Raw genomic sequence first — 27,304 nt, forward strand, 5'->3', positions numbered from 1 at the left:
GTAACATAAAAAAATTAGAGAATTAGATGAGAAGATGGACAATTCTCTCACATCTGAACACTAAACACCAAGCCAGTGCCAGCATATTGTTAGTTTATCTTAAAGCAATGCCAGGAAACAGTTGGAAACAATCTGGCATTGTCTAAAGTTTATCAAAATCAAGTATCAAATTAACATACTATATTAGAATAATATAATATATAATATTTTTATTTTTAAGAATGTTGGCAGTTGTTACTATAAACATGTTTAACCAAGCTAAACTACACATCACCATGTTCTCATCTCTCTCTTGGCAAAAAGCTTAAAAGAATGTTTAAGATGGCAAACAATGGACATACAGATAAAACTTCAAACATGGAGGAATTGTGGTGAATTTAAAAGACAAGCGATGTATATAATTTAATGTACTGTGACATATTAAATCATACAGGGCACTCTTCCACCAACCTGATAGCTTGTCAGTGTCCAGATTACTGCAGGACAGAGCAGCAGAGGAGATGAAAGGAAAAGAAAATATTGAGAAAGTGCATTATAAAAATTCAGAGTTGCCACTCTTTAAAAAAGACACTGCCGGCTCCATACTGTGTGAATATAACAGTAAGACATAGAACCATGGCACCACTGTTAAAACCATATAATTTAGGAAAGCCTCTATAATTTCATTATAGTCTGTTGTCTTTTCATTAACACATTTGTTTTGCTTAAACAATATATGTTCTAAATTTTATTATAGATAATATAGTGTGTTCTATGACTGGATATGATTATTAGTAAAGTATCCTTTTAGCATACTTTACTATTGCAAAACATTGAGGTCAATGCTCGCTTTTTTACCAGTGATAGCAGGAATTATGATGTTAGAGGCCAAATTGTTCTGGGTTTCACAGTTTGATAAAGGCAGAACCATATGTGAACAGTCCCCCTGTTGCTTTAATGGCATCTTACAGGTCATTTTCTCCATTAGAGGCAGACTATGATGCTGATTAATGCCTTGTATTATTATAAAGTTAATGCAGGGCCTGTGGGCAACAACACTCTGTGTTTTGTTTTAGATGCTGTTGTTAACTTCCATTTTGATAGTGACAGTGACCAGAATGAATATTCTCTGTGTTATCTAACTTTAGGCATTATTCCCAAAACCTTCAAAGATTTTTTTCTCCCATGACTGATATCATGTAATTAACAGTGTTGGTAACAAACAACAACAAATAAGAACAACAAGAACAAGAAAGGTTTTTAGTCATCAGAAGTCAGTTTGTGCCAACTGCTTCAAATCTTGGAGTGTGGTTAGAGAGGTCTGAGGGCTGGTGTGTCAAAGTGACAGTCCAAGCCTGACAGCATGTCCAGAAGCACTTTACTGCACAGAAGAACATGGAGTATTGGAAACACACCAAAAAATAAATTTAGTTGTTACTGTAGCCAAACAGTATTGTCAGGCTAAATGGTAAAAAAGAAAAAAAAAAACTTACAATGTCAATAAAAAAAAAATCAAAGCATCTATGTATATCTGTGTATGAGTCATCCTCTTGTCAGTCTAAATAAATACTTCAATAAATTCATTATTTTGCCAAATGATTTGACAGCCAAGTTAAAAAAAAAACCTTGTTTAGTCTTCCAGTGTTGGTGAAATGTAAAGAAATGTCAACATGAACAAGCCTGCAAAACATAATAAAGACAACAGGCTTTAGGAAATGGATGAAACGTTAAAACATTTTCTGTGACGGGGAGAAATTGTCTTTTTATTCTCTGGCTGCAGTGTGTTAAACATTCTGTCCAGACCAGTGATTTCAGCGGCTACCTTGAGGCAGGATTTCTTTGATTGCAATTTCAGAGAAGTGGCTGGTGTAACCCACGGTGTTTTATGTCCAGGGAAGGGGGTAAACATTAATTTAGCCTGCTTGAGTTTGTATAGAAGACGTCCCTCCAGCTGTGAGGCATTTAGCCTGCAACAAATGACTTGAAAGGAACAAATTAACTGTGCTTTTACAATCCATATACTTATACTTCAGCCTTTTTTTCTGAATGTAAAAGGCACAAGCTGAACAATGCTGTGAAGGTGTTGAACACTGCACTTGTAGAAATCAAAAAATCCAAACAATCATTCATCGCCATGACAATCTGAGCCCATTTCAAATAAAAATAAAAGAAACTCACTTATTTTGTTGCCCATCTATGGAGTAGAAAAGCTCCTGTAGCTCCTCAGTAGTCAGTATCCCATCGGCAAAATAAGCATTGAACTCTTCAAATGACAGCTTGCCATCATCTAAAATACAGAGCAGATGTTGGAACATGTTATTAAGGAGACAAAAGCATTGTAAATACTGTCAAATTACAGTTTAGAGTTGCTTTGGTTGTAACCTCTCTCCTAATTGGTACAATTGCACTACAGCAAAATACTGTGCAAAAGTACTACACAATATGTAACTGTAAAATGGATGAGACTACATACTGTCAGCAGATTGTAATTTTCTACTTCCTCTCAAACTGGTTAACACTGAGCACAGCTTGTCGTGACAGACAATACACAGAAAAATCAATACCAGGAGATAAATATCTCAGTTGTCATCTGTGAAGAAGTGCTCCTTCGTGAGCCTACCATCAGTCTGTCTACTGGCACCGATTACACAGATCATTCAGCAGCTAGGCTGCCAGAGAGAAAGTGCTAGATGTTTTTATCCTCATAAGAGAGTCCGGACCAACAGATAGATTGTTTATTGGTTGACTATGGAGAACATTATATATTTCAGGCAGTTGGTTACTCAGCCAGTTAAAAATGATCAAAGTAATCAAACCGAGCCAAGATGGCCCCACAGACGAATGAGTATAGCTGTGAAGTATTTGTGGCAAACAGACCCGTTGTGTCACAAAGGGTCAGACAGCTACTGAAACAAACAAAAGCAATCCAGTCATTACTGCACCCGAGAGGAACCTATCACCACATTTTCCTTTTTCATTTGGCTCTAGTTTCAAACATCTGAAATGCACGGTCACTGCTGGCTTACACCACCACACCGAGTAATCTGGCCAAATAATGACTCTGTCTGCACGAAGACCAGGTAAAATAATACGAGTTTGATATTCCATGCAGTTCCATTTGGCTAAGTCAGGAAAACTGAAAACTCAAGGGCAAGCTTGAAAACCATCTGTTCAGCTGGAGCCTCTTTGTCACAGTATGTATAATTCGCTGGTCAGAGATAATGCACGCTCCTCAGTACTTTGGCCTATTTTCTTATCTTTTTCAGACTCTCTTTCTTTTACATCTTCTTCTTACTCCTTCTATTTCTATCTGCTTTATACTCCTCCACAACCCCAAACTGACTAACAAGACTTTAGGCCTGGTTAGGAGAATTAAACCACTGCGCAAATCAAGTTAAACAACGTGAAAAGAAATTGTTAAAGGGAACAATCTAGTATTGTTAAATGCATGAAGACACAGTTTTACAAACTCTTACATAAAGTGCTGAATCAACACAGTCATCCAGTATTCATTGTGGAGTACTGAATTACTTTGTAATTTAGAGACCAAGGGTAGATTTTGGTTTCTAGTTTTGACAAAAACCAGAAGGTCATTCTCTTTTAAGACAGATTTTAGGGACCAGTTTTCTCTTGACTACACACATGCGTTACTGACTTAGTTCACAAAGTTTCACTTAGAATTTGACGCCATCTGTAGATAGCTTGTGCCGCTGAGACTACAGATCCCTCCACATGTCTCCTCTCACTGTATTGTATTTAGAAGGCTTCCTATATTTGGAGCGCCAAGCTAGACAGGCAGCGGCTATGCTCAGAAGTGACACTCTTGATAATCCCTTTGATGGACTAATGATTTCTACTGGCAGTCTCGTATATTAGGTTTGACAGATCTGGGTTAAATGTCTTCTTCATGATAAAGGGTGACCATAACAAATACACAAACCTGGGCACGAAGCCTGATTTGTTTCACTCATACTATCGTTACACACATTTCTAATAAAGAGAAAAGATTTTGAGCTAAATGACAGATTAGTTCTTTGACTTTTGAGTGACTACGACTGATGGCCACCTTGAAATTAACATTTTACAATTTACATCCACTTTCCAATTGGAAGCACATCTGAAGATTATCTACAGTCAACAGAAACAGCCGAACAAAGGCAGCTGTTTGCTTTGCATACATGACTAAATAGAAAGTTAGACTAGGAGCAGCTTAAGTACCATCTGCAATGAGTGCAAAAAAAATGAAGGAGGGGCTGCTCAAGCTGTGTTACGGGCTTAAAGAAAGGTTCTGGAGTAAATAGTTGCATGTGATCCATGAAATGATATTGCTGTTGATTTTTCACCTATCAGAAAAGGCTATATCTAATGACCCATAAATGCAAATGGGGTGCTTTAGCTAAAATATGCACATATTTAAAAACAGCAAAAAAAAAATTTAAATCTTCATTGCATTTTCATCATTATTGCACACAATACATGTCTTGAGCACACATTAAATCAGGTCTCAGGTCCAGCAGAAGATGATGGGACAGATGGCATTAGGACAATCAGGATGGGTATGATGTGTTGTACTGTATATAATGGTCCTTTCTCTATTCCAATTTAAGTGTCATCGCAACTATTGCATGCACCTTTCTGTATGACTTGCAAAGATGATGAGAAAATGGAGAAATTACTGCAGCACTTATTTGCCAAATGGGACATTTTTCTTAAAATCAAGCATCTTTATGAAGCAGCGATTATCATCTATGATGTGTTATTCATCACCAGGTTGTGCTGTTCTGTCTAATATTTGCAGTAAAGAGGAATGTCTCAACTTAGGTTTGGGGTGGCTTAAACATTTTGACACCTAAAAACACCTAAAAATATCACTTCAGCTTATACCTGTTCAAATAATATTGCGTTAAACTTTGTATTTAGCTTTCATTGCACCAGTTGCGACACACAGTGATGAAACAGATTACCATGCCTCAGTGACATATGAGGTACAGTGGACCAGTAATTCCAAAAACACACATAATGCACAAATTGAGGCTTATATTAGGCATGGCTCATGACCCACTGCTCCCATATTTCCAGTTAATGTAAGGCAATGTGATTTTACAGCAGCTATTTCTGTATTATTTTCCAGAAAACAAAACATTATTTTCCTGCTATGTAACTTAATTATAAACTACAAGTGAGTCATACTGTGCATAGGCAAATATTGCTGATATGGTTGTACAGAAAACAGGTGCAATTTCTTTAACAAAAGATAGAATGAAGGTAAAAACGTAAGGGTATTAGCAGAATCTAACCCCAGTGAAAACCATATATCACTGAGGCAATTTGTCTCTACAGCTGTTTCATTTGGTGCCTTTAAATCACCAATATGTTGAACACAGATGTGGCAGAGAATATTCATAGAACAAGCGCGGCGAAGGGCAGCAGTTAACTAGGTAATACTCCCCTTTGAACTGAACCAAAATCCACAGAGGTAAAGCCTTCACACAGCACAGCAAATTTAATATATCACTGCAAAAGTACAAGGATATAAATCACACTGCAGGTTGAGTCAAAAGCAAAGGACATAAATTCCTCCTTAATACTGAGCGAGGAAATAAGAGAAGTTTCCGCAGAAATAGTGAGGCTGGTGAATTGAGCTGATTCTTGAACCAGTAGGACAAAGTCGTCCCGTATTTGACTTTCACTCCAATATAGTTTACAAAAGTCCGAATAGTCCAAACAATGTACTCGGAGAATCAGAGTAAACAAGAAGCAAGTGAGGAAGTCCTGTAAAGTGGGGCACAAAGTAGGCCGCACTCTTTCTTTCCAAAGGTCAGTCCCATTGCAGTCTCTCCTAAGTGGTTTATAAATTCCCACAAATGCACCGCAGCGTCAGAAGCTACTAAGAGAGATGGCTCTTGTGTCTTCATGGTAAACATATATGTAAGACTGTATACAGTCTCCAGTTCTGGTATTCTTAGTATCAGTGCTCTACTTAGGCTATGTTCTACTAGGCCATCTGTGTGAAAGTCTGTGATATAAACTATGAGCTTCCATTTCCTACTTTATTCTGTATGCTGCTTTTAGACCACAGATGATACAGTGCTGCTTCTCCATTCTCCAAACTACTAATGGTCTGAAGCTGACTGGACTTCTCCATGTTGGAGCAGCTGTCAGGTACAGTAACAAGGAGGTTCATTAAAAGGCGAGGAGGAAAGGAGGAAATTATGTCTTAATGCATATGGGAAATCTAGATAAGCAAAACAAACGAAGAAGTTTTCTCTCAGAAGAAGGTTTTCTGTGCTTAACCCTCAAGTTGGCAAGTATTAAAATTTCTAATATGACTGCTGATCTGAGACCACTTTGCCAATTAGGTTGTGTAATGTTGGTTTTGGAAACTGGATGATTATCCTTAGGACTTAAGTAATAGTGTGTTTGCATGAAAAGCACAGTCTGTTTGCAATAAAAAACTTCCTTTTCATAGTTTATTCATTTATTTTTACATTCATCCCTTATCAAGTTTCACTCTTCTCACTTTTTCTGCCGAACTATCAACTGTGTCACACACACTGTGCCTGTGAAAAGTATGCGTCACCCTTGTTTGTTTGTTTTTGCAAAAATGAATCATTCGTCATTATCATTTGACTTTTTTACACATGTAAATAATGTCTCAGTAGTTACATGTGCCACTCTGTTCAGCAGCTAGTCACTAGGTTTGTCTGTGCTCTTTTTCAGAGGTTGTTCACCGAGAACAGCTGACTGCAGCAGCTGGAAACCACGTTCACGGCAGCAGTGAGGGCACAGCAAAACAAAACTAGCAAGTCAACAGATCTGTCTCAGTGAAGGGAACAACTTCCATATGCTGATGAAGCAATACAGTAAAAAACACACAGACCTCGAGTTGGGAATGATTGAGTCTGAGTGCTGCATAGTTTCACTTACTAAGTCAGTTAAAGTCATTACAGTTCATCATGTCTATAATACCTCTAGTCTATTAATGATCAGTGCTGAAAACTTCATCCTTAATTTGTTGATACTACCAGTGGTTTTCATTACTGAAAGAGAATGAGCAGTGGATGGAGGACGGTATATTTCATTTGTGTTTTCACTCCTTTCACCTCCGTCTCTATTACTGTTTTAGTGATGACACTCAGCTCAGCTCATTATAATAAAAATCCATCCGTGAATCTAGTTGGCTGGAAGCCACAGAACAATTCATTATGTACCAAACTCATGGAACCGAAGGTTAAGAGCTGTTGAGAAGTAATTGCTGTTTGGAGGCTTAGTGATCACAGCCCCTGTAAACGTAGTGATGTCCCATTGATGCGCACTTTCCTCTGATTTGCTTTGGCATCTCATTTCATCTTGGTTAGTCATAAATAAAAATCGTTTTGGGCAGGTCATGCTTAGCCACAGCACCAGAAGAGACAGGAAGTTTATTACAGACAGGATGTTTTAAATCTCATGTGTCATATATTCTTGTTTTTTTTTTTTTTTTTTTCAGATTTAGTATCGATCCAAGTCTATAACCTCCAGCTGAATGGAATAAGTTACATTTGCTGGAACTTGTTCAAAATCTCAATCACAAAATCACTCCAGACAGCCTGAGGCAACAAAAGAATAATCTCATCACAATAATCACAATGCAGTTTACATCACAGACCAATAACATACACTCACAGGCCACTTTGTTAGGTACACCTGTACAATGTAAATTTAACTTGTTGTTTCAACCTAAAAACTCAAGTCAGAGAGCTTTTTTAAAATTTTATCTCAAGTCAACAAATGCAATTTGTTCTTCTAGAGAACTAAATGTTTTTAGTTTGGTTGATTTAGATTAAATAGTTAATTAAACAAGTTAGGTGGTTGTTCTGACTTAAAAATCTAGTTTTATTTGAGCAATCTGTTGTACAATCATGATCATGATCCAATATTTAAAACACTGCCAGTTTTGTTTACTTGCACTAAAGAAGCGACTCTCTACTCAGACTGAGTAAAACAACCATGGTACTGTAACTACCATAATATACTGGCTTCTGCTTGAGTAAAAATGTACAAAAAGAAGTACATAACAATGATATTAGGCTGCACCAACTGGTTTTGAAATAAATAAGTGTACTGGGGTAAGGAATGAATTCAACACCCACTTCTATCATGGTTCACATAGTTTATACGGGTGTGAAAATAAACAACTCATCTAATATATGAATGTATTAAAGAGACACCATGACTTATATCTTTAAATACCTAAGATGAACAATATGCTTATTTATGAACTTAATATAACTCATTCAGCAAACAACAAGAAATTAAAGATTAAAATTAAGTAAAATTATGGCTTAAGACTTCAAGTCAGAACAATGTTTTTAAGTTCTGTCAACATAACTTAGATATTTAGGTTAAATTATTAAAACAAATGCTTGTAATTTCCACAAAATTCTTGAATGAGAATTTACAGTGTACAGTATTTATGTATAGATGTATATGTATACACACACACATACATATACAGTATATATAGAAAGATGTTGTTGTTATATATACAATTGATAATACACCGCATGCCCGCCGCCATGGGAGTTGATTATGTTGGTGTTAGCCAGTGAATTCTGAGTCATTCATTCCATATTGTTATTGGTTTGTTTGCAAACATGCTGTAGTCATAGCAGCAGTCACATTGTTAGGAACTGTTTTATCACCCACAATCACAAGTTTGAACCAGACTGTGAGACCATTGTATGGAAAGGCAACCAAACATTTCTCTCACAATTGCCAGCTTTTAAATCCAAAGATGGTTGTGCCATTCCCCACAATTACCTACCTACTCTAAGGTGCTGAAACATTAGTACTGAACTGAGGTAAAAGCTAAAAACATATGTTTTCTCCGTCTGTTTATGAGAAGCAGCATTGACGTGTGTTGAAATGTTCTAATATGACGAGCAGTTTCAAATAGTTAGCAGTGATTCACTGCTGGAGAAAATCATTTGGTTCAGGCTGCATTAACATGACTTGCATTAATTTGTGGACAGCACCTAGTCATCTGTGTCGAAGCTGACAGGGAGGTGCTTCATTTTGTGTCACACGTTCTTCCAGGCTTGGCTACAATCCAGCATCTCTGCATCACTTTAATTGGGCGGAATACCTCGTTGGAGCATGAAGAGGAAAGGAGCCTCTTTGACGAGGCGTGCAGCTCCCTTATTCCTCCGCCCAGATTGTGTGCAGCATAATAACAAGTGGAGCGATGTGAGGAAAAAAAACCCCAGCATGAATCGTGACAAATTAGTCTTCACAGAACGTGTTATGTACTGTTTACTCACCGTTTTTGTCTGCACGGCGGAAAATCTGGAAAAGAAAGAGAAGGGGAAGAAGATGGTTACTATGATTATTATGATTATTCACAAAAGGAGCTTGTAATAAGTAGGAACCTATTAGGTATCATTGCAATTTGTCAAAAAACACAGGATGTTTGATGTCTGTCCTACGAGGTTAAAACCTAATCACTTCTGAAGAAAGTAGCAATTTCATAAGAAGCAGAAAACATCTTTAAAACAATATTCAACATACATGAGCGAAGTGCAATAATTCAATTTGCAGTGTGAAGTGTGAATATGAAAAGTGTGACTGCATGACTGTTTGACATTTCTAAAAAGAAAAAATGTGAATCTGTTCTTTCCTGCTGATGAGAAATTGACAGCATGATCATTATTCTTCAGATTGTGTGATTGGTCAGGAGCTAGCAGAGATTATTGCAGAAGGTGTCATAGAAACTGACGGATGAGAGGCCTATTTTTAAGCGGTCACAACAATCAATGACAGCAACTTGTATGAAACAGCCTCGCTTCACCAGAAAATAATAAACTTGCTTGAACAGCAACAACAACAGAATGACAACAGTGAGTGACAAACGCTCGGGAAGCCATTCGTTGGCTGGCATGAAGACGCCACAGGGCTACAAAATGGCTTATGGTTGACCATGTGAAGTGTGTTAGTCAGCTGCTGGCAGCCTTGTGATTAGGGTCTGCCTTCTGGTCAACTGAGGCAAAGAGGAACATTTCAGGTTGTCATAAGCTTGTTTTTGGTTATGACAACCTGAAAGAAGAAAGACAAGTCAAGTAAGAGCAGAACATCCACATAAAAGACACTGTAAATGCAGATATAAAAGAAAAAAGGAGATGTGTTATTTTATCGATAGAAATATTTCAAGACCGGTGAGTGGTTTCGATAATTGAACTGTTCATTCAATGCCACATTTCTTAAATCTGCATTTTCATATGACTATGACAAATTCAAAATTTCAACAATTAATAATTTAATTAATTGTGTACTTTGCCATGTTTGCTGCACAATTACAAAACAGAGGTACAAACTCCATCCCAGCATCCCTACATTAGCTACACAGCTTATTATTCAGACGCTTGCAGGCAACACCCACATTAATAAATCTAATTTCATCTGCTTATTTTACAAATGCACTGTGCAGTGAAAATATAAAATGTGTGATTTGTTCTATTTTATGATTCTATTGGAGCACCTTAGTCTGTTGTTTCCTCTGCTATGCAGCAGTCAGGCCTGACATGTTTGTCATTTTTGACTCAGAGGTTATTAATAGCAGCAGAACCTGCCCCTGAATTTCATTGTCCGCAGGTCAACACGTTCAAGGTCTGCATTTCTGCCCTCTGTTTGTCAATGTCAGTCTCTCTAGCTCTTCAGTCCTGACTAATAACAAGAGTCAGGTCAATTCAAACCACTTCACAACCCACTCATTGCTCTATTTCTGATTAATCTGTCTAGACTTTAAGGTGACTGTTAATGCCGTCTGTGTAAAATCCAGCTTTTAGCAGAATGATAGCAGGACATTCTGAATCATCCTCGTCTAATACATCAATCTGAAAACCATATTCTACCTGCTTTAGGCTTTGCTACTTCTCCCTCTCGGTCAGCAGTGTCGTTTTATTGGTTTTTTTTTTAACCCTACTTGCCACTGTAAGCCCCATGAGGAGCATTTTATCCCTCCGGCTTCATTCAGTGGCAAAGAGCAACAGTACTGTCAAACAAGTTTGGCTGTGTTGTTCGGCTGAGTCTTTGGCTTTTCAGTGTCAGGAGACGTTAATGCATCATTTACAGCAAGCACAGAAAAGGTCAGGCCTGCTTCCCAGAGCGCTGCTGTTCTGATGTCATGGTGGCAGGTGTTGAGACAGTAGGTTCTCTCAGGCTCGGCTGACATGCTGTTTTGCGCGGGCCTTTGGATTCTGTGCTTGGGAAAGAGGGAACCAAAGCTAATCATCGGATTTCATGACATATTAGTCCTTTCTTCTTGGAGATCCTTGGAGATTGACTGCAATCTATGACTAATAATAGGTTCCTACTTATTGAAAGCTATACTTCTGCCTGCTTTTTGTTTCTCCTGCAAAAAAGCGAATCGAAGTGTTGTGGATAAGGAGAGCATTAGAAAACCAGAACCACTGCAACCCAAGACAAGTATAGGAAACAATGTGGTTTATAAAAAAAAAACCCAGCATCATGTTTTGTTCCTGGAGATTGAACTGGACAATGTTCAGACACTGCTCTAAGTTCTTCTCAACTCTGTATCTCAAACATTACTGACTAAATGGCTAAAAAAGACTTGATATGAGTATCGATCTCTCAGTCTCTGATGGGTCTGTTGCATCTACATGGCATAAACATGCCCAGATTGGTATAAATAATTAAAACACTTTTTACAGTAAAGTAATATATAATATAAATGCTTGCAGTAATTGCACTGTGTGTATGTTTTAAGCTCTGAAAATCAATGTGTACCGCCACAATAAAGGTCATCCACTGGCATTATCTCTGCAACAATAAATCAGTATTGATCAGCTTGACAGCTTTTAGTCTGAGCACACCAAATATTTACGTTCATTTTTAGGCCATTAGCTGACCAAGTGATTTTACTCAGCCCACTTCACACCGTGGGGCAAATGTCACAACAGATAACTCTACTTGATTATAATATGAAATTAGAATTCACTAATCAAAATCTGTCAGCTGTCCCTGTGGAATAAGTAGGCAATCAATACGGCAGGAATAAGATTCCTAAATGTCTGCACATTGTATCTCTGTCACCTAATCAGAACGGAAAGACAAAACGTCGAACGAATGAGGTGAACAGAGGAAATGAGAGTGAGGGTGGTAATGAAAACAAAGACGTCTTTTTTGGCTTTACAATATTTCATGTTTCTCCGCATCATTACCTCCTACACAGGCTGTTTGAGGCAATTCAAACGTGGTTATGTTTCTGAGCAGGGAGCCATCAGCAGAGAGTGGCAGTTTGTGTTGCATCAACAGAAGAACTCAAGGCTGAAGACTAAATGTGGAGGTAGTCTGGCTCTGTTCCATGTTCAGGGACCGCTTGATTTCGGTGAAATGTGTGTAATCTGTTCTTATTTAGACAGGACGACCTGTGTAATGCATTAGAAAGTGGACGTAAAGGCATTTCCCTACTAACCCAGGATAAGACCCCATGTGATGGATGTATGGATAATTACTGCTGCAGTGTTCTAGGTTAGTCCAGCAGCTGGATCGAGCTCCAATTTGAGTAGATGAACCTACGTGCATGTTTGTGGGTAATTGTTTGTGTCTTTCAGTTTGTGCGAGAAAATAAGTCAAAACACAAACAAGTGTTTGACAAAATGTTATTTTTTCTGAATATTTAGAGTGCAATGTTACATACAGCTCTTAAAAGGTCTCTGTGTGTGTGTGTGTGTGTGTGTGTGTGTGTGTGTGTGTGTGTGTGTGTGTGTCTGCAGGTGTGTGCATGCAACAGAAAGAGGAGAACCCCCAGTAGCCCCTAAACCTGTCCGACTGTGAGAGCTTAATTTATCATGCAGAGGCAGCAGCTGCAGCTCTTGGTACTTTCCTCTGACACACACACACACACACACACAGACGCACACACACAAGCACACACTGTCAATTGCCTCCTCTTTGGGTGTGTGATGGGAGTATGACTAAATATTACTAGAAAATATTATTATTATATTATTTCTATCTGTAAAATACTACTAGAAATAAAAGTACAAATAGTTCAATTACAGCTCCACACCCAAAACCAGCTCCCATATATGATATAACAGAGCCTATATGACCACTGGTCACGGTCATAAGAGTCTATACACTCACATCATGAAAGATAGCGAGCCCTTGTCCGGCGCTGCGCAGCGGCGGCTGCTGCTGCTGCTGCTGCTGCTGCTGCTGCTGCTGAGCCCGAAGGTGCTTCTGTTTGGCCGACTGCAGGCACATAGTGATCATCTCCGTGCAAGCCAGCATCTTTGAACGCGTCGAGAAACAACCTGGATTGTGCGGATCACTCAAGAGAGTTGACTGACGAAAGGCTGGAGCGGAGTGTGCAGGAGAGGTAGGGTGCAGGTGCGAGAGATGTCAAGTGAGAGCGAGCAGGCGGGGACTCGGAGATGCTCTGCAACTTTGTGGCGCGCCGCTCAGCAGATCTGCCAGCTCCTCCTGCTGGAGCCGCTGCGACTGGCTCGTCTATCTGCGATGTGCATCAAAGTGTGATCAGGACTGAGTACTGCATACCCTCTGAACCTTTTGGTTTAGCTGTTCTCCGTTTATGCGTGAACTACAGTGATGCTGCAGATAAAACTGACTGTATATTCTAGGGATCTAATGTGATTTACCATTAACACTAATAACACACATTAGATCTCCAGAATCTACAGTCAGGACATAGTTTTACTAAGCACAAAGCTTAATAATGTCACATTTTAACGTTGTTGACAACGAGGAGGACTTTGTGCAGAGCAGGTTTTGATCGACACTGCCCCCTGCTGGATGCCGCGAGTCAGTGAATTAAGACTGAAATGAACTTAAGAAGGTTTTAACTAAACTTTAAGTTCATCATGTTGCATTTGTTTTATTCTCTTATTATTAGATTAAAGCAGCGTTTTTGAAATGAAGTGTTCAATAACTAATGCAGTATAACAATAAAATTAAAAAAGTGGAATTACATAGGGAGAGAAAATGTAAACAATAACTATAGATAGTAAATTATTATTATTAACATGACCATATAAATAAACATGAACTCCTACTTCCACATTAGGAACATGTGAGGGGGTTAGGGGAAGAGGCGGAGCGTCGCTTCCAGCGCGATCCCTTTAAGTTTTCTCTTCCTGGACTTGATTAAGTTTCACTTTACATTTTACCTGCCAGTCAACTAGACCCAGCTGGATCAGAAGAAGAAAACAAGTAGTTTGAGTAGTTTAGTTTCCACTCATCTTAACTTTTTCTTTCAGCTGAAGCGATCAACCACCTTTCTTGCCATTATTTCCAGTGAAGGCTGCATGCGGGAAGGAATTCAGCCAACAGAACCGAGGAGGAGGTTGGACGTAAACCTTATCCTTAAATCTCATAAACAGCTGTATTTGTTCCCTAAATGTGTGACTTGTGTGTTGTACCTGACGTTACAGGTGTAATTATGGCGTGTAAAGTTACACAGAGCGTCGACTTGAAAGAAGGTGAGCAGTAGCCTACAGGAAAATCAGTTTCGATTTTATTAATTTCATGTCACGTATGTCTCTGACAGTCCCGCCAAATGAGAGAAATGTTAAATACGAGAATCAGATTGTTGTTATTAGTATTATGACTTTGGAACATTTTTAGGTTTATGCGTAAAAATCTGGAGCCAGCGCGCCGCTCTGTGCGTCCCGCGGTCCTCAGCTGTGGTTATGAAATGCGGTGTGTCGATAAGAAAACATTACGGTAACGTTTCCCTCTCTCTCATCTGGCAGCTGAGAAACTCGCCCAGAGTCTGAGCGAAGCCCTGAGCTGCGGGGACACGGAAGAAGCCGTGCAGCTGTGTCAGAGTCTGGCACAGCTCTCTGTGCCGGTGTGCGTCACTATCAACAGCCGGGTCTACCCTCAGGACGCCATAAGGTGGGACACGAGCGTGCGTCTTATCACTGTTTTCAACTGGTCTGCTTTGAATAGGCTTAAAAATGTGAGAATGTGTGTGTGCAAATGCTCTACTCTATGTGGTTAGGGTGCACATTTGCATGGCGATTACGCGATAATAGGTGACAAACCAAAACTGGCTGATGGGTTGTGTTGTTTTGATTTCACAGGTTGTGGGTGGAAGTGCAGGATGCTCAGTCAGTCTTCAACTGCCCAGTGACTATCATGGTTTCTTCTTTCATGACAGTTGCACAACTGAAAGAAAAGGTGCTGATATGGCGTTAAAACTATGAAATTCTATAAGGTTCACATACTTTTTTCTTGCCACTGTACCTCATCACTGACATGCACTGTTAACACTAAACTGGCACATGTCGTTTTGGTGTCTAACACTATGTTCAGTGTCTTATACTGTCTGTGGAATTCTTTTTAATAAATTATTTGAGTGGCTCTTATTTCACATTCACAGATCAATCAAGACTATGGCTTCCACCCGGTGTTGCAGCGTTGGGTGATTGGGAAGCGCTTGGCTCAGGATCAGGAGACACTGTACAGCCACGGCATCCGTCAGGATGGAGACCGGGTTTTCTTGTATATCCTCTCAGCACGTGCTGCTCACCTCACACGACATAAACACACAATTGACCAGAAGCAGCAACTCATAGAAGGTCAGCAACACACACACACACACACACACACACACTGAGATAACTGAGAGCTGAAATTATACATATATGTCATTAGGAATGTTTTTTAACAGTACCTCCTAAGTACTTTGAGTGAGAATAACAAGCTGTTTAGGCAGTAGCTATAATAAATTATTATCTAATAGTGAAACTGTTTTTTTTTTTTTTCATTTAGTGCAAAGTTTAATTGATGCACATGAAGTCATGAACTCTTCAGTTAAATAGACGTTTTGTGGAATGACAATCTATTCTTAGGGATTGTGGATTCGATGGATTCGGTGCAGCTTTTGCCCAGAGGGCTGGTTGCCGATGGTGGTGATGAGAAGCCTCAGCACACTCCTCCTCAAACTCCTCCTCCTCCACGTCTTTCAAAACCGCCACCACCTGCTGTGCCTCCCAAACCTCAGGTCAGATGATAAATTGTTTCTCACACACATCATTCTGTTTGCAGTGCGACTGATGCTAAAGGTGCGTTCGTCCAGTTGCTGTACAAACCTACTGTATGTCTGTGATTGTGTGTAGCTGGGCTGGTCTTGTGCTATGTGCACATTTGTAAACAAGCCAACGCGTCCTGGTTGTGAGATGTGTGGAGGGGAACGGCCAGAGAATTATAAGGTGCCTGACATCTACACCCCGGACAAGGAGGAGGTTCGACGAATTCAGCAGGAAAAATTGGCCATGTTGCAGTATGAACAGGTAAAAAAAAAAAAATCACACACTGAAACATTTTAGTCTGGTACCCCGCCAGTATTTCAGCATTACAATCAGTATTTCTAATAAATCAAAAACCCTAATCTATGCCACACAACAGGATGATCTAAATAACGTGGGTGATACTCATTTTAACTGAGATGAGTTCCTGTCTTTATGATCCATTATGATGATTGTAATGAGTGATGGCAACTTATAAAGAATCTCTGTGTGCTTGGGAAAAAGGCTCGGCAGGAAGAACGAGAGATGAACTACCGACACCTGTTGGAAACAGAACACCAGAACCTCATCCCTAATGCTACAGAGGTAGACTGTCCCATTTGTTTCTCTAGCCTGAAGCCAGGAGACGGCATCGTCCTCAGGGAGTGTCTGCACACCTTCTGCAGGTCAGACATGAAACAGCTTCTTACTGTGTGATGTAAACCTAAAGTTTTCAGTCTATTTTTTAATTTATGCAGTTGTACTTGCATGTGTCTTTGTCCAGGGAATGTCTTAAAGGGACAATAGTGACCAGCCAAGATGCTGAGGTGTCCTGTCCTGAGAATTGTGACAGCAAGCTACTGGACCGAGAGATCCAAGCGGTGAGACAGGGGAGGAAAAACTTTTAAAATGAATGAGAAAAAAGTCTGATTCGAAAAAAAAAAGAAAGATCAGTTGTGTATTAAGAGCACATTAAGCACATTTAGTTTTCAGATGTTGCCCAGAAAATTCTAAATTGAATCTAATAGTTAATTAAAACTGATGCATTAGCACATTGGTTTATGGTCGGTCGGGCTAATGAACAATACAGTTGCTTCTTATCCTAATTAGCTAAGAAAATCTATAAAGTAACTGAGTAAAGATAACAGCATGATGGCCCTAAATAACGGATATTCTCCAACACATTAGAGGGGATGAGCTTACACTTCATTAGGCTCTCGACATGTAGTCAAATGTTAGTGGCATTTCTCAAACCGCCCTCTAAGCAGCAGTAGCACATCACTTTTAAGTCAAGGTAACATTCCTGCCGCCATCCAACCTCTCTCTCTCTCTATCTCTCTATCTATCTGTGTCCTATTCTGGATACAGCTTCTCACAGAAGAGGAACACCAGCGCTTTTTGGAGTTGCGTCTGAACATCGCAGAAAGCCGCTCAGAGCACAGCTTCCACTGTCAGACTCCCAACTGTCGAGGATGGTGCATCTATGAGGATGAAGTCAATGAGTTCCACTGTGAACTCTGTGGTGAAACCAACTGCATTCTCTGCAGGGTAGCTGTGTTGCATTTACTAGATAAACTGAGGAGCAATTTCATTTAGTGAACTAACAGTAGAAGCACCAAAGATAAATTGTATCGCGTACCTATGTTTTCAGGCCATCCATAAAGACATGTCTTGTAAGGACTACCAGGATGACCTTCGCATCCGAGCAGAAAACGACCAAGCAGCACAGCAAACCAAGCAGATGCTAGACGTAGGTCAACCTTTAATGACTCTCTAATAACACTGGACAAACTTTGGTTGTTACATTTGTACCATTTCTACCGAAAGTGCATATTCCATGTGCTAGATGTGCTACATTAATGACTGCAATGCAGACAGCTGGTTCATCACTCATGTGACCGATTCCCAAACTGAAACTCAAGATTCATGGTAAACACAGATCCCTGACAATCTTCATTAAACAATCTCACAAAGTGGGAGTGGTCCTTCCTTCTTACCCTTCCACGATTTCAGTGCAAATCCACCATTCATAAAGTTCTCGGACTAAAAACCCTGGGGCCAACAGCTCCTACTGAAAACTGAGCCAACAGGCAGGGGTCCTTCTTCGTATAATGAGCATTTTCCACTCATCAGTTTGGCTATTTGTGCAGTGTCAAGCACAAAAAGAGGTTAGCACTGTCACATGGGTTTTCTCCGGGTACTCCGGCTTCCTCCCACAGTCCAAAAACATGCATGTTAGGCTGATTGGTGACTCTAAGTCACCCATAAGTTTGAATGTGAGTATGGTGTGTAGATGTATTTTTCTGTGATAGACTGGTGGCTTGTCCAGGGTGCACGCGGCCTCTCACCCAGTGACAGCTGGGGTTGGTTCCAGCACTCCTGTGACCCTTGTGAGAAAAAGCATTTCAGCTAATAGATGGAATTCATTTTGTGTGAAGGCCTGATATAAATATGAAATAGTTTATGATTAATCGTGCATGATTTGTTTGTTTTCTTGAATGTTTGTTGCACTATGAAAACTTAACATCTTCCATAGTATTTCTTGGACAACTAAGTGTCTCAGTTTTGTCTGTGTGGATTTTGTGTTTTCTCAGCTCGACTGTTTGGACCTTTAACATCATTTGTCTGTATTTCACCATAGAACTTGCTTCAGAATGGGGAGGCCATGAAATGTCCACGTTGTGACATCATCATCCAGAAAAAAGATGGATGTGACTGGATCTGCTGTTTGATGTGCAAAACAGAAATCTGCTGGGTTACGAAACAAGCTCGCTGGGGACCAAATGTAAATACTCGCACACATATAGTACATGGAGCACAGTTTTGCTTCAGCGTTGAGTCACACATCTGACTTGTCGTCCTTTTTTTTCTTTTTGCAGGGCACTGGTGACACATCTGGTGGCTGTAGATGTCGAGTAAATAATCAGCCTTGTCATCCTAACTGCCAAAACTGCCACTGAGTCGAGCACACTAATGAACACATAGTATACGTGTGGCTGCAAGCAAATGCAGCATCTGATGAAACACAGCCGATGAGTCTGGCTCAATACTGGCTGCCGTCCTGTGTTCTGTTGATTGATTTTGCTTAGATTCAGCCTTGATTTCATTGAGACAACTGACAGGACAATGTACAGTAGTTACCCAGCTGCTGAGGCACACCATTCTTCAACAGCGTGGTAACTACTGATAATGCAGCACAATACAGAACCTCTACTGAGTGCCAGCTACAATACAGGACGTCTTCTACACCTACTACCTACCTACTAACTCTCAATCTGAGAAAACAAGCTTTACTGAAGACTTCAGCTAAATTATTACCTTCTAATGATGAAGTTACACTGAGTATTTTTGCCTTTTGCTACTGCTTTTGTCGCAGTGACACTCAAAATACACATTTTGAGAAAGAGAGAGAGAGATTTCTACTTTACTGAACTGTCCACACAGTTTTTTTTTAAGTTGCAACAACTCAACGTGGCTAAAGTAATTGATTTGTTATGGGGATCATATGCAATGGATTTTCTTTCAGTTGACTAATCAGACTGGTGAAGGATGTCTAGGTTTTTACACTGAATGAATGTTTTCATCATGAAAACAGCTGCTCTGCTGCACTTAATGTTTTTAATCATTTTTTTTCAGTCTTCAGTCTTGTTATTAAAGAAATTATAAAACCTGAGCCATTTAGAGGAAGTTTATCTCTGCTGCCTGAAAAAGGCAAAAACAAAAAACCAAAGGACTGTGTATGGTCGTTTTCTTTTAATAAATCAGCAGAGCTTATGTGAGAACAAGTAGTCTGTCCGGTATAACTTTGCTGCTTATATTGTATAAACCAATCATGTATTTGAAAGTTGATAAGCCTTAACTACACTTGGATTGGATGGATTTACAAGTACTGCGTGCAAGCATTATTGAAAGACAACGGAAGACGTGTGTTGGCTGTGAGGTCAAGGTACAACTTAAGCTGACGAAGCATATATGTAACTGTGGCCTGTCGGGGTACAGCTGAATGTACATTTACATGTAAATGTCAAGCATGGACACATGGATGTTTGACCTTTGCAGAATCATTTCTGCAGGGTTAGTAGAAGGCCATTTTCTAGTAAGAAATTGTGTCGCATAAGTCTGAGTTTCAGACGTACATACAAGCATAATTTTTAGACACTGCACAACTAGCTTGGAAGGAAATAGTAGGTGATGTAGAAACCTGAAATCCCCAATGCACAAACATTGAGAACTGACTTTTAAGTGAGGTCGGAGACATCTCCTATGAAACAATTAAAGTTTCCAAAGAAAAAAAAAAACATTCACAGATTCAAGACTTTTTTTAATGAGAGGGGAGCAGTGTAAGAATTCTAATGAGGTAATTAAAATTGTTTCCACAAAAGCTGTCGGCCACAAATCATTATTCCAAGCAGAGTAGTTTTATGTCTTAAAACATGTCTGAAGGTTTAACTAATTTGCTGTCAAAATACTACATTATTAGCTACATACTGTAAGAAGTAGTTGACACATTGACGTGTACCAGTGTCCAAACAAATACATTTTCACATCGATTTATTAGCATACTCTTGTACAACTTTACATTAGTATGACTGGTTCATTATAACGAAATAAACATAAAAGGCAGAAAAATCATTTAGTGCAATAAAAACAATTGAAAACCACTGAGTGCAGATACATGGTGCATTAAAATACTGCTGAACTATACTCTCAGGCCACTCAGTGCTTCCCTGGACATGTTCCAGGTCACCTTCATTTTGCTCAGTCTGTAGATCTTTTTCCAGCTGAATCAGTGGTTCCCCAAAAAGGCAATAAATTGACAGTAATGTAGGAATGGGATACCAAAGTGTTCATTTCCTAATATATAGTAGCAAAAGCACTTATCTCAACAAGTCCCTTAAATGACTTCTACAAGATGTTCTATGTTGACATATTTTCCCATCCAGCGATACTGCACGCAACCTACAACTCAGTCAATAATTCAGTTAAGCAAAAGACAAAGAGTTCAGATAATTCAGACTGAACTCTCTTTGAATTAAGTGTTCAGACAAACTATTGGCTTTGTATTTTCTATCAAGACTTTCTGACAGTGACTGAAACACTGGAATGAGCAGGTCTGTCTCTACAATGCAAATGCAGCCCATTCTACACCCACTGCAATGTACAGAACAGCAAAAGCGAAAGTCATGTTTAAAACCAAAAATGTTACATATAAATTTAAAGGCTCTGATGCTTCTTTTTTCTGACAGAAGCACCCTTCCGCCAGAAGTGAGCAATCCATCTATCAAACTAATTTTGAAGTGAAAATGAATGCAGTCAGTGCAAAGTCTGTACCCCACTGTGCCAATCCAAACACCACACTCTCCACTTAAATTCACCCCAGCTCTGTTATTTTCTGTAACCAGATATTAAATGAATGAGTTGCTGAACTAGAAGTACAGATTTAATCACCGACTTCAGAAAAATGACACAGAAAACATACCCTGGTCATTAACGGCCATGAAACACAGACACTTTCTTAAATTTGTGCAGTTAAAACAATTAAGTGAGTAATTAATTAGAATTCACCGATTCACTTTTTTTTTAAAGCTGCTCTTCAATCCGGAGCCTAATCTTCAGACACAAATACCAACGATCCAAAACTGAAATGTGTAGGCAAGTGTAAACGATAATAGGTCTGTGAATGGAAGCTACTTCCTATCGTGACTAAAAAGTCCTATTCAAACAACTAAGGTGGTCACAATAACTAAAAACATATTACAATTATGACTTTAAAAAGTGCCTGTGTGACATGACCATGTCTTACCCAAACATTTACATACCTATATTAAGAAACAGTAAATTATACAAAGAGAGTGTTCTAACAATTAACAACAATTTGGTCTCAATTAAGGTGTCAAAAAGCAAATGAACCACACACATGCACACACACTCATACACACACTCAGCTCTCTTAATTGGCAGCAGTTTCAAGTGTAGCGAATCCACCAAGCTTTCAGCATAAATCTCTGTGAGCATAACTGATCATCCTAATACCAAATATAAATAAACTTTAATAATGACGCCATCAGTAATAGCTATTAGAAATGCAGTCTCTTCAATATAACGGGATGGATTCTTCATTTCAAAACATCAGCAACAGCAGCTGTTATACTGGTGCCCTCTCTTCACTAAAAGGAGCCCGAGGTGGGGGCCTACAAGCCCTACATACAGTAGGACGGGAGAAGGAAACAGGAGTGTTAACAAGTTCAGTTTACAGTACACTCCAGACAGTGTTACTGACTGCAGGGTTTGTGGTTAAATTAATTAAAGGGATCCTAGAAACAGACCAGCTAAATTCAGTCATGGAAAGGTAAGGTGGGAGTATAGGGATAAAAGAGGTGCAGTTCAAGGAAAGAGGTCCAGTTTGGGGGCCCACTCCAGGGCAGTGTTGACCACAGCGAGAGCTGCTGCTCCTAAAGCTACTGTGAGACCCATGACGGCCAGTCGAACAAACCGCCGTGCTGCTGAAGGCTGAGCAACAGCCACTACTGAAGTCGCCGCTGAAGTCTCCAGCGTGGACTGTTTTTGTCTGCGTCGGCGCCGGAGAACCGAGTCCGGCCGCTGCTGAGTGGACGCAAGTTCAAAGTCTTTAAAGGTAGAGGCTGCCATGCTTAGGATTTAAAAGGACAGATACAGAGAAATAAAATAAGTTAACAAATGAGAGTTATCATATGGATGACAACAGTCTGTGTGTAAGCAGAGAAATAGAAAAGTCAGAACGCCAAGGCAAGTAGTGTTCTATAAAGATAAGTACCTTTCATGTGAGGCAGCCTCTTTAGCCAGTTCAGAGGGAGGAAACTGGACAAAGAGGTCTCCTGCTCTGCTGATGAGAGTCTCATACGGCAGATCCTGGGGAATCTGGGACAGCAGGTGATGAACCATGGCCATGTCACACTCACAATCCAATACCTCCTCTTCTCTGTATAGTACGATCTGCAAAAAACAAAGAAGGTAAAAATCTGTCGGTCATTAAACAATAATTATGGATGACGTGTCAGATTATCCAAAATTGAGTCTTCTGTTAAAACAGGAACGAAGTGGTTGATCAGCACTAACCATGAAAGATTTATTGAGCCTAACTAACTATCGTGTTTTAAAATGCATTAGAGGTTATGGGCTTGTTATATTTTAGCAACCTACAATATGTTTTTAGAGAATCCTACCAATGGGTCTGATATGATGCAGTATATATTTGTATGTTACGACCAGTCAAAATCTGTAATAAAAAGGTATGCCCTGAAAGCAAGCAACTAGGACTCCCACAAGAGAGGAAGTTCGTATGACTATTCTTGCCTTTAGAAATGTTAATTCAGCAGTTAGTCCATGGACTGTACATGAAAAAAAATAAACGTGCTGATTATAGTGAGCTTACCACAGCAGCAAAGTAGATAGGCATCAATGGATGGCACGCCAAGAAGAAGTCATACAACCGGACAACATGGCGGAAGTCTGACAGAACGTGGCCAAACCAGGTGATCAGCCAACTGAGAGCAAAGACTGTGCCCACCTCAGCCCTGAGAATCAAAACATGACAGTAACCCTTTTAAATCACCGCACAAAACGTGTGTTTTCTTACAGTATGCATCATGGCACATTGAAGAACTGCAGACGTAAATGTATTAAAAGTCAACTTTCCCTACTTTACTTAAAACCTTGTTATCATCTTTTGATTTGAGCATTTAACATTTACCTTAGTTGAGGTAACACACTTGGAAGAAGATTTTGCTAAAGGTGTGGCAAAGTGGTGAGGGCCACTAACACAACACAGGTTACATGACTATGTTTACTAACTGTAAACATAATTAAAATCGACATACCATCTTTTACTTAGTGCTAAGGGTCTTTTTTCTTAAAATGTGTCAACAGTGCATACTTCATATAAACTAATTTTCATCTAGTATATGCCATCAAATCACCAAGTGAGGACAATAGTGGTGGAAACAATGTCTATAAAAGGCTTTGCAGAATGAAAAATCCCCCAAAGCTTTAGCTTGTAGTATGAACAGCAATATGCCAAGTAACGCAGCTGTAACTAAGGCTGTGCTGTAACCAGAGTGTGCTTATTGTAATTAAACCTCATATCAGTATCTGCTCTGGTAACTTTTCATAGACAACAGATACTAAAACAGAGATTCTTACTGTTGCATGAAGTCATGCACCTCGGGGTTGACCCGCTCAATGATGGGCATCAAATAGTTAAGAATATGTTTTGTGTTGTCCATGGTGGGATCCATGAAGTCCCTGAGAAAGAGTGGCAAATTTAGAGTGCAAAATTCAGCCTTACTGAAGTATATGAAGGAAGAACTGGAAACAGTATTGTTGGAATATAAATGAAAATACATAGAAAGTACCTGAGGTGATGTGTGGAGAGCTTTTCCACAAGAGCAGTTGCAAGGCGCTCTCCTAGGACCAATAAGAAGGTGACAACAATGTCATGGTATCCCTGGTAGTAGTGCAGCTGGGGATTGCGTTTCAGAACTCTGAGAATGATGTTAATTAGCTCTTCTTGGAGACCCTCCCTCTGCTCGTCTGGCATACCTGTACAAGTACACCCAAAATAAAATACCTACGCTTATTACTGCATTTCTACAAATCTGTATGCAATTCCAGTTTTGTTGACTATGTCACATTTAAGCCAATCAATCAACTTAAACTAGTGTATGAAGTAGTTGTGCTAATCATTGTTTGTTGTGTTGCACTCCACCCTGGATAAGCCAATGTATTAGGAATCATGAATGGTAGCATTCATTGCTGGTTACCCTACCAGTCAAGCCTGCCAGAAAGTATGAAATAAATAAATGCATACATACATACATACATACATACATACATACATACATACATACATATGATTCCATAATTTCAGTAAACATCTAAATAGTATGTGTGTTATGGATAATAGCAAATACTTCCAAGTAGTAAAAAGGAAAATAAATAACAAACACTATAACACACAATATAATAACAGTAGACACATCTAGTTTTACTTTGAAGGAAAAACTGTTTGATTCTTCTCAGCACTGAGAGGCTTCGCACTTTGGCACAGATTAAACTTCCCTGAGTTTAGATATTGTGGAGGATGAAGTCTCCACAGTGCTGACATTTTTCTTCCCACTAGAAAAGCATTTTGGGTGCAGCTCATTCAATTATGTTGTTAAATCAACGCATCTAGATGTGACAAAATCTAAGTATTAATACTACTGAAAAAGGACTCTTAGAGATTTCAACATGAAGCACAGACAAAATGAGTGACTGCAACAGAAGAACGCTACTGGAATGCCAGTTTCTGTGCCAAGCTGACTAACAGCAAAGGCAACATTTAACAAAAAGAAGTGGCGAAACTGCTTCCACTGTGCATTCATCCAGAGGATAATAAAAATTACATTTAACCATTGGCAGATTATAATATGTGGCTTTATAGAAGAGTTCAAGCTACTTATGAACATACTCTAAATAAGACAGTGTAGAAAATGTAAGTGTAAGTATAAGTTTATAGCACACAGAGTGAGCACCACTGCTGCTGTGTTTGTGAATCTGTAGATTTGCAGATATACCTGTAGGTCGTACTCACCAGGTGGGAACCTCCGAAGCGAGCGCTGGACATCCAGCAGCACCTGGTTGTAGTCCTTGTTATTCTCCCGGTCTACAGTTTCTGGAAAAGACATGTCACCATTAGCATTTTGGCAAACACTGCAGGAAACACTGTGTCCACATCTGCCACACATAAGGGAAAGTACGAACAACTTCTAAGACATAACTTACACTATTTACCCTGCACTACACTGGGTTTACATGTGTAAACAACACGATGACACTACCTGGCTCCTGATCCAACACATGAAGGGGGACGTTGAGTAGCCGAGGCCAGACTTCACAGCGTAACTCATCAGTTAGCAGACCTCCTTCACTGATTGCCATTCTCCTCAGAGCTGCCACATCCACTGGACTCACGCTTAGGGCCTGTGTGATCTCTGCAATTTTCCTTTTCCGCCTGGTGTCCCAGTCTGAGACATACAGTAACACACGGTCAAATGAACCAGCTCGCCTGTTCCTACAGTTACACTTCGTGCACAGAATAACATAACAGTTATGGACATTATGGGGGCACGTTTAGCTAACTCCTTTAGATACATATTTTACACAAAAAACAATCCTAGAGTACACGAACAGCTGGTGAATCACTGTGAACATACTGTATGGTATCACAGACATAACTTAGCGACGTGACCCCGTTACCTTGTCTCCCATTCACTGGTGACGAGGCACCGACACTTCTAGATTTCTCCATTTTCGTCTCCACGTCTTGATGTGTCCCTGTTAGATAACATTACCTGTCATCATCCTTTGTTTGGCTAACCTCAATTTAGCCCTCCGGGACAGCCAACTGGAAGCTAGCCGCCTAATTAGCAAGGCCAGCCTCATACAAACACGGCTCGATAGTTAGCTCTCCGGTGTTAGCTAGCTAGTTGGCAAGCTAACACTACACGACCCCAGTCCTGAAACCGCTATTTCCAGCAACTCAGCCATCATTATTCTGCTAGTCACGAAAAGCAAAACACTTATAACAACACGTTTCGACCGATGAAACAGCTACATGTTTACACAGACTGAAGTAACCAATAGGACACATGAGCATTAGCTAACCTCCCTGCTCAGACCCACTCATGACGTAATCAAGATGATGGGCGGTGACGAAGAGGAGGAGCCTAAAAAAATAAAATAAATAATAATAATAATAATAACAATAATAATAAAAGAAACCATAAATATAAATAGAGATATTGAGAGAGCACTGTGTAGAACTAATAATGTAAGCTGGTAATTTGTGTCTCACGACTACAAGCTGAGATGGGGCTATTGTTTTGTGAATTTCGCTGTGATATCACTACTACAACCAGCAAAAATGACAAGAAATAAAACTCCCAAGCGTCCAGTTATGCGATTTTAATAAAGAAATGCTCACTGACAGCTTATTAGCTCGGAGCCTGACTGTCTCTACTCAATAAAAAACACTGATCACACAACTGTGGTTACGCAGACTCTACAATAAGTCAATATTAACAATCTGAACAGATTCTACCATGTAAAACTAAAATGTACATTTGTACGTTATTCTTAATTTAAGTAATATTAGAGTTATTTGCCTTTTTCTTAAATGAGCACCGAATCAATAACTTATTGTCTAGTCTTATCTGTTTGAACACAGGAAGCCTGAGGTAAAGTACCCAGCAGCAGACTAAAGTACACTCAGA

General features: G+C 39.6%; 3 protein-coding genes across 7 annotated transcripts in view; 1 reads left to right on the plus strand and 2 right to left on the minus strand.

The window, feature by feature from the left end:
* necab3 (N-terminal EF-hand calcium binding protein 3) overlaps nucleotides 1-13,487 on the minus strand; it is a 35,255-nt gene extending 21,768 nt beyond the window's left edge. For all 3 annotated transcript variants that reach the window (XR_003297996.1, XM_026347922.1, XM_026347921.1), the window contains exons 1-4: nucleotides 13,126-13,487; nucleotides 9,282-9,306; nucleotides 2,158-2,266; nucleotides 451-476 (exon numbers count right to left, since the gene is read on the minus strand). Coding sequence is in view for 2 of the 3 variants with exons in the window: in XM_026347922.1 (XP_026203707.1) it covers nucleotides 451-476; nucleotides 2,158-2,266; nucleotides 9,282-9,306; nucleotides 13,126-13,272 (307 nt within the window). In the remaining variant the exon portion in view is untranslated. The remainder of the gene's footprint in view (nucleotides 1-450; nucleotides 477-2,157; nucleotides 2,267-9,281; nucleotides 9,307-13,125) is intronic.
* Nucleotides 13,488-14,139: 652 nt separating this feature from the next.
* Nucleotides 14,140-19,681, plus strand: rbck1 (RanBP-type and C3HC4-type zinc finger containing 1). Of its 3 annotated transcripts, none has more exons than XM_026347919.1 (13): nucleotides 14,140-14,344; nucleotides 14,433-14,480; nucleotides 14,754-14,898; nucleotides 15,087-15,183; nucleotides 15,386-15,584; nucleotides 15,858-16,009; nucleotides 16,125-16,298; nucleotides 16,539-16,699; nucleotides 16,798-16,894; nucleotides 17,382-17,561; nucleotides 17,665-17,763; nucleotides 18,655-18,798; nucleotides 18,893-19,681. In XM_026347919.1, the coding sequence occupies exons 2-13, from the start codon at nucleotides 14,441-14,443 to the stop codon at nucleotides 18,971-18,973; spliced, it is 1,569 nt and encodes a 522-aa protein (XP_026203704.1). In that variant the 5' UTR covers nucleotides 14,140-14,344; nucleotides 14,433-14,440; the 3' UTR covers nucleotides 18,974-19,681. The 3 variants fall into 3 exon arrangements, with proteins under 3 accessions (XP_026203704.1, XP_026203705.1, XP_026203703.1); XM_026347920.1 differs by having other exon boundaries at nucleotides 14,140-14,341; XM_026347918.1 differs by lacking the exon at nucleotides 14,140-14,344 and having other exon boundaries at nucleotides 14,351-14,480.
* An 866-nt stretch (nucleotides 19,682-20,547) lies between these two features.
* tbc1d20 (TBC1 domain family, member 20) lies at nucleotides 20,548-26,724 on the minus strand. Its single transcript, XM_026347923.1, has 8 exons — nucleotides 26,289-26,724; nucleotides 25,871-26,056; nucleotides 25,624-25,704; nucleotides 24,404-24,590; nucleotides 24,192-24,293; nucleotides 23,425-23,566; nucleotides 22,807-22,985; nucleotides 20,548-22,662 (listed from the first exon to the last, which is right to left on the minus strand). Exons 1-8 carry the CDS (start codon nucleotides 26,338-26,340, stop codon nucleotides 22,398-22,400), a joined length of 1,194 nt encoding a protein of 397 aa, XP_026203708.1. The 5' UTR covers nucleotides 26,341-26,724; the 3' UTR covers nucleotides 20,548-22,397.
* Between the last annotated feature and the right edge of the window lie 580 nt (nucleotides 26,725-27,304).

The sequence above is a fragment of the Anabas testudineus genome, chromosome 5 (genome assembly GCF_900324465.2).
Source record: "Anabas testudineus chromosome 5, fAnaTes1.2, whole genome shotgun sequence".
NCBI lineage: Eukaryota > Metazoa > Chordata > Actinopteri > Anabantiformes > Anabantidae > Anabas > Anabas testudineus.